General features: G+C 38.3%; 1 protein-coding gene across 1 annotated transcript; it reads left to right on the top strand.

The window, feature by feature from the left end:
* The first annotated feature begins 6,401 nt into the window (after nucleotides 1–6,401).
* On the top strand, nucleotides 6,402–10,867 carry LOC110045625 (fibroblast growth factor 2-like). The gene is made up of 5 exons (XM_020751220.2): nucleotides 6,402–6,715; nucleotides 6,828–6,870; nucleotides 7,696–7,861; nucleotides 8,381–8,487; nucleotides 9,919–10,867. The coding sequence occupies exons 1-5, from the start codon at nucleotides 6,663–6,665 to the stop codon at nucleotides 10,105–10,107; spliced, it is 558 nt and encodes a 185-aa protein (XP_020606879.2). The 5' UTR covers nucleotides 6,402–6,662; the 3' UTR covers nucleotides 10,108–10,867.
* The last annotated feature ends 2,170 nt before the right edge of the window (nucleotides 10,868–13,037 follow it).

Below are 13,037 nucleotides of genomic sequence, written 5' to 3'. Positions count from 1 at the left end.
TAAAGATAGCATTGTGCGAAAACATGGAACTATTGCGTCAAACAATTCGGCCGAGAAGTAGTTCCTATGAGAAAACCGAGACACACCTTGTGCAGTGCACAAGATGTACATTTTTTTTTAAACCGGATCTTCTCTTCAAAAGTCTTGCCTCTTTCCCGTATAAGGAGCAATTGGAACATTAATTATCATAAATCATACCGCTGTCTGATATTGACCGGAGGCTCACGAGAATTTTACTTTGGATTCCTTTATTCAATTTATTGCACTGACACTTGCCTGTTCGACCTTGAACACCATTATTCGTGTTAAAAACGATTAATTGGACACGATTACTCGTTAATTTGGACACAAATTACTCGTTAATTTGGAGACTGATTACTTTTCAATTTGGACATAGATTGCTCGTTATTTCGGACACAAACTACTCGTTAATTTAGACACTGATTACTTATCAATTTGGACATTAATCACTCGTTGTTTTGAACACGACAGTTACTCCTTAATTTGGGCAAATAAAAGACTAAGTTAGACAGTTAATATGTCATCCTGAGAACGCTTGTATGAGAAGACATGATCAGTGTCTGAACAGGTTGGGAATCGATTTGAGCCCATGGCTTTCTTTAAATCGGGCATTTCAGTGATCCACCATGCAGACAAAAAAACATATCCAATGTCACGTTTACTTTAAGTATCATTCAGGTAATCACGCTGTATCACTCATCAGTTTGTTGCTGTAATAACTTTTCAGCAATGTTACCTTTCCGCCTAAACATATAAATACTAAGTAAACCGGTATTGCGTTTTAATGAAGAAGAAACTCGATAGAATAACTCTGGAGTTTTGTTGTGGTACCAACTTGGTGTAATCTCGAGTAAACTGTCAGATTCATTTAGGCCGCGTTAGCTACTATGTTTTTTGACTTTCCGATTGGAAAAAAAACTGTGAAACGTTTATTGACAATAGTAAATAAGATTAAAAGCAAATGGGGAAGTACGTAAATGTACAAAAACAACAATACGCAATAAACTGAGGGGTTCGCTGATGTAAAAATATTTTGCATCAGATATTGTTTTCCTGGTTGCCTTCCTTCCAACCTTTTACAAGGACTAACAATAGTCTGTTTTTCTTTACAATGTAAACTCTGATTACCAGGGCTTGAAACGGAAAAATGTCCAAAACTTGAAATCCGATAAATAGGTTGTCAAGCCAACTTAATTAATTCTTTCCGGACGAGCACAATAAACTTGCACTTGGTAAAACATTGCTTCAAATGTGTACGTTTCTCATGTTTTCTTGTTTTATAGCAATCAAGGTCTGCTCTCAAAGTCCATTCAATTGTAATGGTCTTACAGTATTCTCAACGATTTCACGTTGTAATGAATATCTATCATATTCCACATTCTGATCTAACGGTTACTAGATCTTACTAAGCCAGGTCGGAATTCATCACAAGCTAGCTAGACTCCTGGCCGCCTCATAACCGCAAGTTTTGTTTCTCAGGGCAATTTTTTTTCCGCGTTTTCTTTGGCAACCACAGTCATGTACAGTAGACAAACATCCTGGCATATGACATCTTCGCTGTCATCGCTGATAGAAAGATTTAATGAACGTAACATCTAAGGTAAACTGGTAAGTGCATAATCCACGAGAGATCAAGAGAGGAACATTCGACAATTTTGGGTTTGACAATTTTGGGTTTGACAATTTTGGCTTGTCATCTTTTTAAAAAAGTGTAATCTAACTTTGGCTTGACTTTATAAAGCCACTTTATTATATTGCGAAGGCTTATTACGTACAATCGTAAACAAAACAAAGTCAGTTTTACGTCATACAAGAAATCCCTGACGTATAATTGTTTTTTTTTTCTGCAAAGACTGTGAGCAATAAACAACTAGATTTCGTCATTTTGTTCTTTTTCTGGCCAGTTGCTACCTGCTCATTTCTTCAGCTCTTATTTTCTGAACGGAAATTAAGTGAAATCACGCAGTGGTTGGGATGGTGGAAGTTGAAAATCTTGGTGTAATTTAGTATGACCAAAATGTGCAATTATATATTTACTTTGTCATTTTTTAAACAACTTACTAAAATTCAAATTAATATAATTAACGACTAATTAGCAGTTTCGTGCGCGCAATAATTTTCACATAGTGTTCTATATCCTGATCGAATTTGTAAATAACTGAATTACAAGAAAATCCCTATGACCACTACTTAGTTTATCTTTCTCATGTTGTATTATTATCCAGTTATTTCCGAATTAGTCAGCATGCTGTCTTGTTATACATACAAAGCTGATAGCAAAACATGTCGTAATTTAGCGAGCAAGCACGTATACACACCACACAGACGTTTAAAAGAAGGAAAAGGGCGTTAACTATATCTTAAAATAATGTGGGCGTTTGTTAAAAGGTCCATCCCATTACACCAGGGGGTCATGGCTAAAATTGAAGTTTGTTAAAATGTGCTTTGACGCTCTGAATTTCCAAGGTGATCAGAGAAAGGTAAGCGCTGTCAAGTGGAAAGAATTTCTCATCTCAATCGGATCAAACTCCTTCGATGTTCTCTTCACACGCGCCTTGAGAGAGTGTCCCGTAGGACTGAAGAGGGAAGAGAATTTCCTTTCAGTAGAAAAATACTTGAACAATAATTTACTGGTTGCTTTACACTAAGAGGTTTTTAGTTACCATTTCCGTGCAAGATATACGGCTAGTGAGTTTCGAATATATATATTTACATAGCGTTAAACACCAATTGTTTGATAAAATGCCCTATCACATAAATAGCTTAGATTTCTTCTTCTGGTTGTTAATTAAATGAGAAACATACAGAGAAACTTTCCCTTATAACTTGCGGATAACTATAAAATTAAGCGTGTTTGAGTGAGTTCAACTGACCACGTTGCTGATTATGTGTCACTATAACGCTAATTAGTTCTGCGGGAATTTGAATTTTACAAGCCTGCACTTGCACATCCCAGACAGTAACACATATCAGGCTCATTTAAGCAGTATTGTGAGTGCGATCCTTAAGAAACTCTTTTCGAGCGAACATTTTTTATTTTGTCTCTTGCACTCTCCTCTCAGTTCAGTTTGCCAGTTTCTTTAGCTCTGAAATGATGCTCCGCCTTTGAGGAAACGGGGCAGTATTACAAAAGGACTGATCACCCTGAGCTAAGGATGAGAGAAATATCTTCCAGTATTACAAAAGGACTGATCACCCTGAGCTAAGGATGAGAGAAATATCTTCCACTTGCAAGTCGTGTATGGATTAACGTAATATTAGTCCACAGATAAGAAACACAGAATTGAAAATTCTTCTCATAGCTCTTAGTGATATTGGTACAGAGAGCACAAAATGACTTGAATTATAACACGTGTAACGAGCAAAACTGACAGATGGCAAATTGCATTATTGATGGATACGCACGACTAATTACTAAAACACTCGTTGTAAAAGATTTCGACGTAACAGGTTATCGAGAAGGACTTCACTTCGGTTTTATGAAAAGTAAGCCTGATTTATTTATTCAGTTTGTTACCGGCATCAGCTCAACAGTTTTCTCCTTTCTATGTTCGTTTGTATCAGTTTGTCGTTGTTTTGTCAGTTAATGTGGGAGCGTCGCTATCGATTGCTATTCAAAACAGGCTAAGGACTTAATCGGATAACTCAAGGAAAATAAAACAGTATTCAAAGAGAACATGAATGGTTAATACTCATCAAAAAAACACGATTATCAGTTTGAAGATGTGTGCCAATAATAAAAACATTTAACCCAAGATTTCCCGTTGGTTCTAGGTTTCTAAACCTAGATGAAAACACGTGATGCATGCATCTAAATTAACGCTTTGTTTCAGTGAAAAATCGTACTAAATGTGAAAGAAAATTAAAGCAAAAGTTAACGTTGTAAGCTGTCTATTTTCAATTGATAGCAAGCTTTATTCAGAAACCGTGACGTTGTCAGTTACAAGAATATGTTTACTTTCGCACGTGTGTTTCAGCACCCGCACAAATTGGATTCAGCTTTGAGCCATGTTTGATTCGTTGCCCGCATTGTTCAAAGACGAAAGACCATTTAGAGCGTGTGAACTTAAACAAACCACAGTTATGTTGAATATTTCCTCTGACACCAACCTCCGATTTGTGTATAAATCGTTTTGAGTAAGGCTTATCCGGCCCCATTCAACAAATGACTCGAACAATGGGTGTTAACACAAGTGCCTTGTTTTCTCAGCCACATCGTCTCCACTGAAAAACAGGACTCGGCTCCAATTTGGCGAAGATTGAAAAATCGTACGTAGGATTTTAAGTTTGTTTTGATCTTCAAGCTGAGTTGTTTGTTTTCCCTTACTTCAAGGAAAAAAAACAATACCTAAAAGAATTTGAAGGAAAGAGGTTTTACGGCACCTCCCTATTCTTTGTTTTGTTTTTTTTTATGCGACAGGCCTAACATCATTGTAAGCGATTTTTGTCTCCGGAATTTCCACAAACTCCGAAACAAAATTATGTATCGAAGCATAATCTAAATATAATTATTCATGACTTATCATAGGGCAAATTTCCGGAAGTTTAACTCAAAACCAATATAGTTTTTTAAAAAAAAAAAAAGTAAAAGAACACTGTAATGTGCCTAATAATTACTCGGTTATCTTTGGGATGTGTAGCTACTCAAAAGGTACTAAATTATTGATTTATTACATACGTACATGTTATAAATAAAGTTAGTACTGTTGCAATTTTTGTCGCAACATACTTACAAAGAAACAAACTCATCAACTGCCGACTTATGTTACCTAATAACGTCATAAGATTGAGTCATACACCTATTTCGCGGTCACGAAATATCACTTTCAGGCTGCACGAGCGGACACCAGACGAAATATCTCTCAGTCTAGATATCGACAAAAAACTATCTAAATTTGAATCACTTTTAAATGCGGCACTTGAAATAATTCCGGCCTGAGTTATTTTAAAAAGCTGAAATAACCATTATGAAAACGGCAATTCGGCTGTAGATACAGGAACCACATTTGGCGACATGACATGTCAAAAATATAGGGACAAAGTATTTGTGTCATGATGTAATGTACTTATTTATATAATAGCAATTTGTATTCCACCGTCTGTGCCGTTATGCGGTTAATTAGGCTAGGCAAAAAAAAAATTGCATTGCTGGTCATGCAATACAAAATACTGAAATCCGCCATACTTTATTAAGAAACAATTAAAAAGAGTTCCTTTGTCTTTTTTTATCCCTTGGATACAGTGGATTTATACCATCCCCAAGAAACGTTCTACGAGCTGAAGCCAATCATTTTCATCCGACATAAGCAAATATACAAGCACAGCTGAAATACCTCAAACAGAACGGTTATAGACACATTTAAAACTGTGTCGCATTTCTCTGACTAATGCCATTAGTTTTCCTACAGCCACCACGACCTTCGGCCTCCATACAATGTCTTTGAAAACAGTGTCAACAATTTGGAGAAGAAGAAAAAAAGGATAACGAATTATAATTATTCATCCTTTCGTATTTTTATTCTATTTTGCGAGTGATGATATCAGACCAACACAATCGATATGACTCGGGGAAAATCCCTCCCACGCCTTGTCATTGACTTTTATTTAAAGAAACATTGATTTTAATTACGTTACGATGCAGTTATGCTGATAGACATGCTATAGTTCCTCTCTTTTTTTTGTTGTTCAGCTTTTAATCCTTACAATTGTTCACGCGACAGTTCTAGAAATTACAAGAGCAAGTTGTTTGTGTTGGCTGAAGTCTTGCATAATATGTTACGCTCAGATGAACTCAAAAGATTCTAGCGTTGCTTAGTAAGTTAGTGTTTGTCTGACCGGGAAGACGTACTGGCATGGCTTAAATAACCTTTCGCTTCCGAGAAGGAAAGAAAATAAATCTAGAGAGCCTTTCTAAATCCTTAAAAGGTCAGTCATAAATTTGGAAGGATATTTATGTGACAACTCTGATTTCAGCCCAGAACCGGTTAGTCAGCACATTCACAAACATTAGTTTGGACTGTTGAAATGGCGACGGTGATGCTTCCTGATAAAAAAAATACCCATTGAATAACCGTACATGAATTTGTTCCTTTTGCGTCAGAGGTCTCGCAATCAGTGTGCTCGACTAACCGGAACCAGAAAAGAATATAAGAGCCTTTGATGGATTTGCGTTAACATTCAGTATTTTACAACCATCTAAATTGCAAACTCTTGTAGAGTGATTGGTGTGGTTGGAAAAAAATAGCCACAGTACTCCTACGCTACCCTCGCTTTCCGCGAACACGACGAGAAAAACTCCACTGGAACGCACCAATTCCGGTAGCACCATTGTTTGTGTTATTACGTGATTCTGTGCCAACTTCGGGGTGGGGTCGGCTTCTTGTTCGCTATTTGTATAAAGAGAAACATCCTTCGGAGAGAAAACTCGGAATGCTCGGCATGCCGACCACTCGACGACGGCTGTCACTAAAATCAGCAGATTCGTGTGTCCGGCGGTAAACAGCGGTATAAAAGCTGGATAACAGAGTGAGACGACTTAATCGTTACACGCACCGGTAAGGTCAACAGCAGCTGAATTCCTCAATTTACAAAGAAGTCACAAAGCAGGTAGCCCTGACATCCCGTACAAAATTATCATCAACATGGCGTGGGAACAACTTCGGTCTTGGATTATTTCTGTTTTATGCCTGTCATCGTAAGTAAGCCATTTTATTACAGATTGTAGAAACGGAGTTCTCCTTTGATTTCAAGTTGGAGAGTGACTTTAATCTTCCACGATTTTAAGCGTGTTCTGTTTTTATTCCCAGATGTCTTGCAATGCCCACGAGAAAACCGTCTTCGCATTCTGCAGTAAGTACTTTGATATTTTTTGTACTTTGCTTTCTGAATCACTCGTTCGCTTGTATATTGAAAAGGCTCTTAAAGTCTAAGTTAACAACTAAACATCGTTTGAGCAAAATGTCCCACATGGAAAAAATGTTTCAAATTTGGTTTTATAAAACGTTAAGTATACCACGTTCATTGAACGGTTCTTTAAAAAAAGTTGTTAAACTTTTTTTAAAATTTTTAATTCAAGGCAAAATATTCAGCTAAAAAGTCGTAGATGCGGATTTTTCTCCAAGAATTTGCGTCATTCGACCAATATCAAGAAGATTCGTATCGCTCAGAGCACTGTTATTGCTTCTCAACACTTGGAAGCTGGTCCACAAAAAATATTAGTCTGCCCGTGAGAGAGAAACGACAGCAATTTGCCCGCGAGGAATTTTGCCGGTTAAATCGCAGCTGAGAGATAATCAAATCCTTATGTCAGAGGTCAATAATCATCTTAAATACAATGGTTCTTGTATGTATCGTCCAGCTGTCCTGATATTTGAGACTGTTATTTTTCTTGGCAATTCGCGGTAACTTTGTCAAGCTTGTCAAACGCGACAATCGATCCTGCGCTCGTTGGCGGAAAAACAACTTGAACTCCCACGCAATTTCGCTTAACGCCGCGCGCGAAGCCCACGGAATGTTTATCTTGCGCGGCTTTCGTCTGCAAAGGCGGCGAGCGTTACTGACAGACTAGCAAACAAGCTAAGATCCAGGACAATTTCACCGAAACCACAGCACAAAGCGTTCGATCGCCTTGGTAGGTCCGCACTATAATTGAATGTTGTTTACTTTGCTTTTTAGGACACCCAAGCTCTAGAGAACAGTGGAATTAACCCGCTGGATGTGATGAATAACAACGTTGTTACAATCCACAAGTACAAAAGGTTGTACTCCAAGAACAGCGCCAAGTTTGTGCGAATCCACAACGGTAAAGTGGACGGCTTCGGTGACAAACACGAATTAAGTGGTGAGTGATGTGAACTGGGATTTGTCCTTCCGCCGATCTTTTTGATTTTAATTAATGATCGTAAAGTAACAAAGAAATCTTAATTCTATTTAATGGCCGCTGAATAGGTGAATAAGGATTACTTTTGCACAAACTTCAAGCGAGATTTTATGAAAAGCGACCGCGAATCACGTCCTATAAAAACTACTGGCGAATTTGGGACGATTTAAAATCTATTTAACACTAATTTAATCATGTTTAATACCTGAGTTACACTGAAATCACCGACATAGTTTACAAGGGCTCTCTTGTAAGAACCTGCTAAAGCACTTTGATCACTTCGCATATAGAGGGAAACATTAAACTTGCGCAAAAACTCTTTTCTCTCGCAGCACGCTTGGTCACGTTTTTGTTTAGAGTGTGCGCGATTGTTATATCGTGTCACAGACAGCGTAATAATTTCCACAAGAGCGTGACAGTCTCATACATTTATTGGATTCGCTATGCTTTGTTGTAACGATATTATGTTTTGTTTTGTAGTTAAGATCAAGCTGGAATCAGTTGGATCTGGGGGTCAAATTATATTGAAGTCATACGATGGAAGTCTCTGCTTATGTCTCGACAAGCATGGGTCAGTCGTTGCAAAAGTAAGTTTTCTACGGTTTATCGCTATGAGGTAGAATTACACCAGCCCTCCGTATATTCCATGTTCTTGACACAAGCAAGAGTTTGTACATGATGTATTGGGACAGGGTTATAGTGATCGGGGTTGTGCTGTATTGCAAGCCCTCATAGACCCAGTGACGCGCGAACCATGCCTGGGGGTATGCAGAAAACTTGGCACCGGTTTATATGGTGGTTTGGCTCAGTTTTAAAAAGGTTTCGTGCGAGGCAATACAATTGGAAACAGAGTAGAACTATTCCAGTGCATGGCGAAGTATCTGAACCACTTTCTGACCCCAGGGGCGCGGATTTCTCACGGAAATTGCGCGCCTCGGAGTTACCCTATACGGCTTTACGGTGCACAGGTACGAGGAAATTTTTCTTATCCGGATAAGATTCGATAACCACGCCATTTCCATCGGATGTACGCCAAAGAAGAATATTCCGTAAGTTCGTGGTTTCTTTAGCAAAACTGTCTACTTTTCATAACTTTTACACACTGAAGCATGTGTTGAACTACGGAGGAAAAACGTCTTGACCGCAGACGGGTTGTTCAGTTACCTCCCATAAAGCGGATAGATCTGACGAGCCGATATGATATACACACAGACATTCCATTAATTGGTCTTATATGCACTATGCAAACAGGTGGCATGTCACACAGAGTCAAAACCAGACCAGGTGTGACTTGAAACGTTGGAACAACCTGGATGACTATCTAGATTAAGACATTGGGTGGGTTGGGATATCGAGAGATACCAAGGTGATGGGAAAGGAAGAGGGATCAGAGAAAGATTGATTCACGTATAGATAGAATACGTGATTCGGGGGAAGCATGGGTGCAAACCCAGTCATATCCTCCAGGCTGGCAGATGAGAGGTGTAAGTGAACTTATCAGTGAACCCGGTCTAGTGATTAGTAATTGTGCCGAGACAAAATCACTTAATGCCTTATCGTCTGCCAGGCTACTTAGTTGATAATAAAAACGATACGACATCCATGTTCTAAGAGAGTAGTCATAATGAGATGGCCAGACGGATCATATCGTCTAGTCGAGTACTTAGACAGCAAATGAACAGGGCAGAAGTATCGAGATAACTCCACATAAAATTTTAAACCAATTTATTCAAACCAATCTCAAACTTACAACAATACTGAGCGTTTTCTACAGTCCAAAAGCGATTTCAAGTCGAAGGAGGTGGAGTTATTTTCATAAAATTTTCCCAGCGAAACCAAGACCAAACTAGCATTTTAATATCTTTATTTGTCACGCTTCGAGCTAGGGGCACTGATACTGTAACTGAGGTTCTTTTCCCATGACCAATCTACCCAATACCTCATCCCCCAAACAGGCAACATGCAAGATAATACAGGGCTAAAGAACTGACATGAATAACTCTTGTATTGATCCGCAGTTGTCGACGCAAGGCAAGACAAACCAAGGTTGCGTGTTTTTCCAAGATCTTTCATCCAAGGGATACACGAGATTTCGCTCAAAGCTTAACGCCCAATGGTACCTGGCGATAACAAGAGATGGCAGAACAAAATCGGCGAGAAAAACACACCCATATCAGAGATCTGTCCAATTTATAGAAATGAACTGACACGATTATTCTCTAGGTTATATCTATATCAAATTCATGAGATTATTTAAATTATTTATTCAAGAATTTATATTTATTGTTTACAAAAAGGACATAATATTGTCAAGACTACATATAGTCAATATTACATTGCTACGATCCGAATGATCGTTATACTAGTTTCATGCGGTGTCACGTGTCATAACGATTTTTTCATCGCCGCGACTTGAGTCTCAGAGAACCTGCAAGGCCAGGGGCCAATAAAGAGAGCCAGAGAAAATTAGGTATAATATAAAATATCTACTTAGCTATCTGATTGAAATTTACAATATAATTTATTTTAGTATGTTGAATTATACAGCGTATTCGATATTCGAAAAATGAAGTTACTTTGATCGAAAGAGAAACTACCAGATATTGTTCCAGACTATTTACTAAACAAGTTAATCACTTTTTTCTCAAAGATGTAAAAGATAAGGAACAAGTTATTAACTCTCCAAAGAAGTTGTAGCCTTTGCCTTTTCATGTGCATCATTTATTTATGAAGAATATGTTCGTCTGTACAACTCGTTATTCAAATCGTTAGTTATATTTATTAGATAATTTTTTGTCCTTGTAATATTTATATTATTTATATACTTATTTTTTAAATTAACTTCCATGGCCAAAGGCCTCTAAATTATAGTTATTTATTATTTATTTATGAAAAGAATGAAAAAGATCATATTTATTGATTTCCGAAGAGTGTTTCTATAATAAAATTATTTATTTTTAGCAAGAAGTATTTTGACATTCCAAAGAACAATTCCAACATTTTTCTGGGTGATTTTGTGATAAAACGATTTTCTTGTGAACCAAACTAATCCAGCCTATCTGGCCAATTACATTAAGAGCAAATGTTGCAATGAGCCAATCAGAATGTAACCGGGAGCGGGAAGATGTCGTGCAACTACTGCAAAACGGGAAAACGAGTACCTCGTGACACGTTGAGCGCGGGAAAACATGCAATCAGTGCTAAGGGCGGGAAAATATGCAACTTTTGGAAACCGCGGCATGGCTGGTTTTAACTTTACTCCTGACTGTTAAAAAAAAACTTGCTTATTGGGAGCATTGCGCGACTTATCCTAAGTCAATCAGGGCTTAGAAAACGCCAACCAATCCAAATACTGTTTTCTTTCGACGGTCACAAAAAGTCGCTTTTAACGCTACTTTTTATTCCAGCAAGTTAGTCCGGCTGAAATGCATTGCTCTTCCTATCACACGCTCGAAATATTGACCCCTTTAGTTAGTTGTGCAATTCTTGCCATACGCTCTGAGAATTAAGTAGCAGATGTAAAAAGAAGTCAAGCTAAACAAATGTTAGAATTTCAAAAAGAGAGTCACAGCTAAAAAGCAGTGCCCTAAAGAAGTCGAATGAATTCGTCCAAAGTATTCCTCTCATTGATTCGATATTCAAGGCACAAGAAATCAAACTAGTAGTCCTCCTACAAGGACTGATAAGCGCACTCATGGAGGCACAAAGTGGTGGAAGTTTTACTGAAGAATAAGTCAACTATCGGTATTAGCCAAGGATCATTACTCACGATGTATAACGAAGTATGAGAAATCTAACGAGAATGATAAGTTGAAATTTTCAATCTGCCTCTTGAATTTTTCTACATTGGTCTCCCAAGACTCAAAAGCCTACTTAGGGATCAGAAATTTATCTCAATTACAGCACTTGGTAATTAACAAGATCCATAATTCTGCTGCACAGCACTTTACCTCCCGGCCTCCCGGACTTGTCGACCTGGTTCTTTCTGAGTCGACTTCAATATTCTTGCAGCTTACCTGCAACCATCAGTTCACCTCTAGAGAGAAAAAGTGGAATGTCAGGGGAGGGGAGTAAACTTGGCGACGTAGAACCGACTGAAGTAAAGGAAGGAGACTTTTATTTTTTTGTATGTGGACTGGTGGAAACCGATAGGGACTGACGGTCTTTTTCTGTCCAAAGAAAAGATCGTGACTCAAGTGGGTTAGCTCTTTGCTCGTTGCTCTTTCTTTATAAGCGAACCACGAGAAAAACGTATACTTATCTTTATTTTGAGTTCAAATATGCACGTTTTTAGTTGTCGCTCGCAACAGCTAGATCGTTTGACTGAGTAATCCTAAGATAATGGCGGATTCCTATAAAATAAACACGAACGGTAGCGCTCGCAAGCTTTTAGCTCAAAAGCGAGACTGAAACACAAACAGCCGGTATGGACTACTTATGATTGATTAACATGTTGACTGGTCAACCAGAAATTCCCTCGCGCTCTCCTTTCTCACGGTTTTAGCATCTATGTGTTCTTACGCTTCCTATACAAGCCAAAACTCTCTTCTCGTCTTCTCTTCTGTTCCTTAACCACCCATGCTTCCCACCGACAAAGATTTTATTCATTTTAAACTCCTCGCTTTGGCAAAAGTGCTGCCGGCAAAGATTGGACATCTTCTCAGTTCTCTCTCAGGAAACGACGTTTAAACTATTTTGCTTATGACCTGGCTGGGCTCCTGCCCTCCTAACCTCGGTTGTTAAGTAAGTTTTATATGCCTGAGCTTTATGAAGGCTTTTTACATATTGTCATCAACGGATAAAGAGCTATTGTATTTCTTCCGGCTGTCCTCGTAGACTCGCACATAATCTGCTCAGCCGACCGTTCTTTAGCATGGATGCAGGCAACTTGTCGTTTTTCGCCGTTTGTATAGAGGGATTGACTTTGATCTGAGCTGCGCTCATATTTGGAGTGTTTTTTTAAACTTTAATCATCACTGAGAACCTTGCACAAGTTTGTATTTGGCTGCCAAAAAATGACTACATCTGCGACACGCTCACTTGGCCCACTTAAAACTGGGTATTGAGGGCCTGTGCTTATTATTCAATTTTGAGCGGAAAACGGAAATTCGCGTTAAATTCCTTCTGGTTGGACATG

This window comes from Orbicella faveolata, unplaced genomic scaffold (genome assembly GCF_042242905.1).
Source record: "Orbicella faveolata isolate gen_17 unplaced genomic scaffold, um_ofav_v1 contig_24, whole genome shotgun sequence".
NCBI lineage: Eukaryota > Metazoa > Cnidaria > Anthozoa > Scleractinia > Merulinidae > Orbicella > Orbicella faveolata.
The sequence above is the reverse complement of the archived record's forward strand: the minus strand, read 5'-3'. Positions and strand labels throughout refer to the sequence as shown.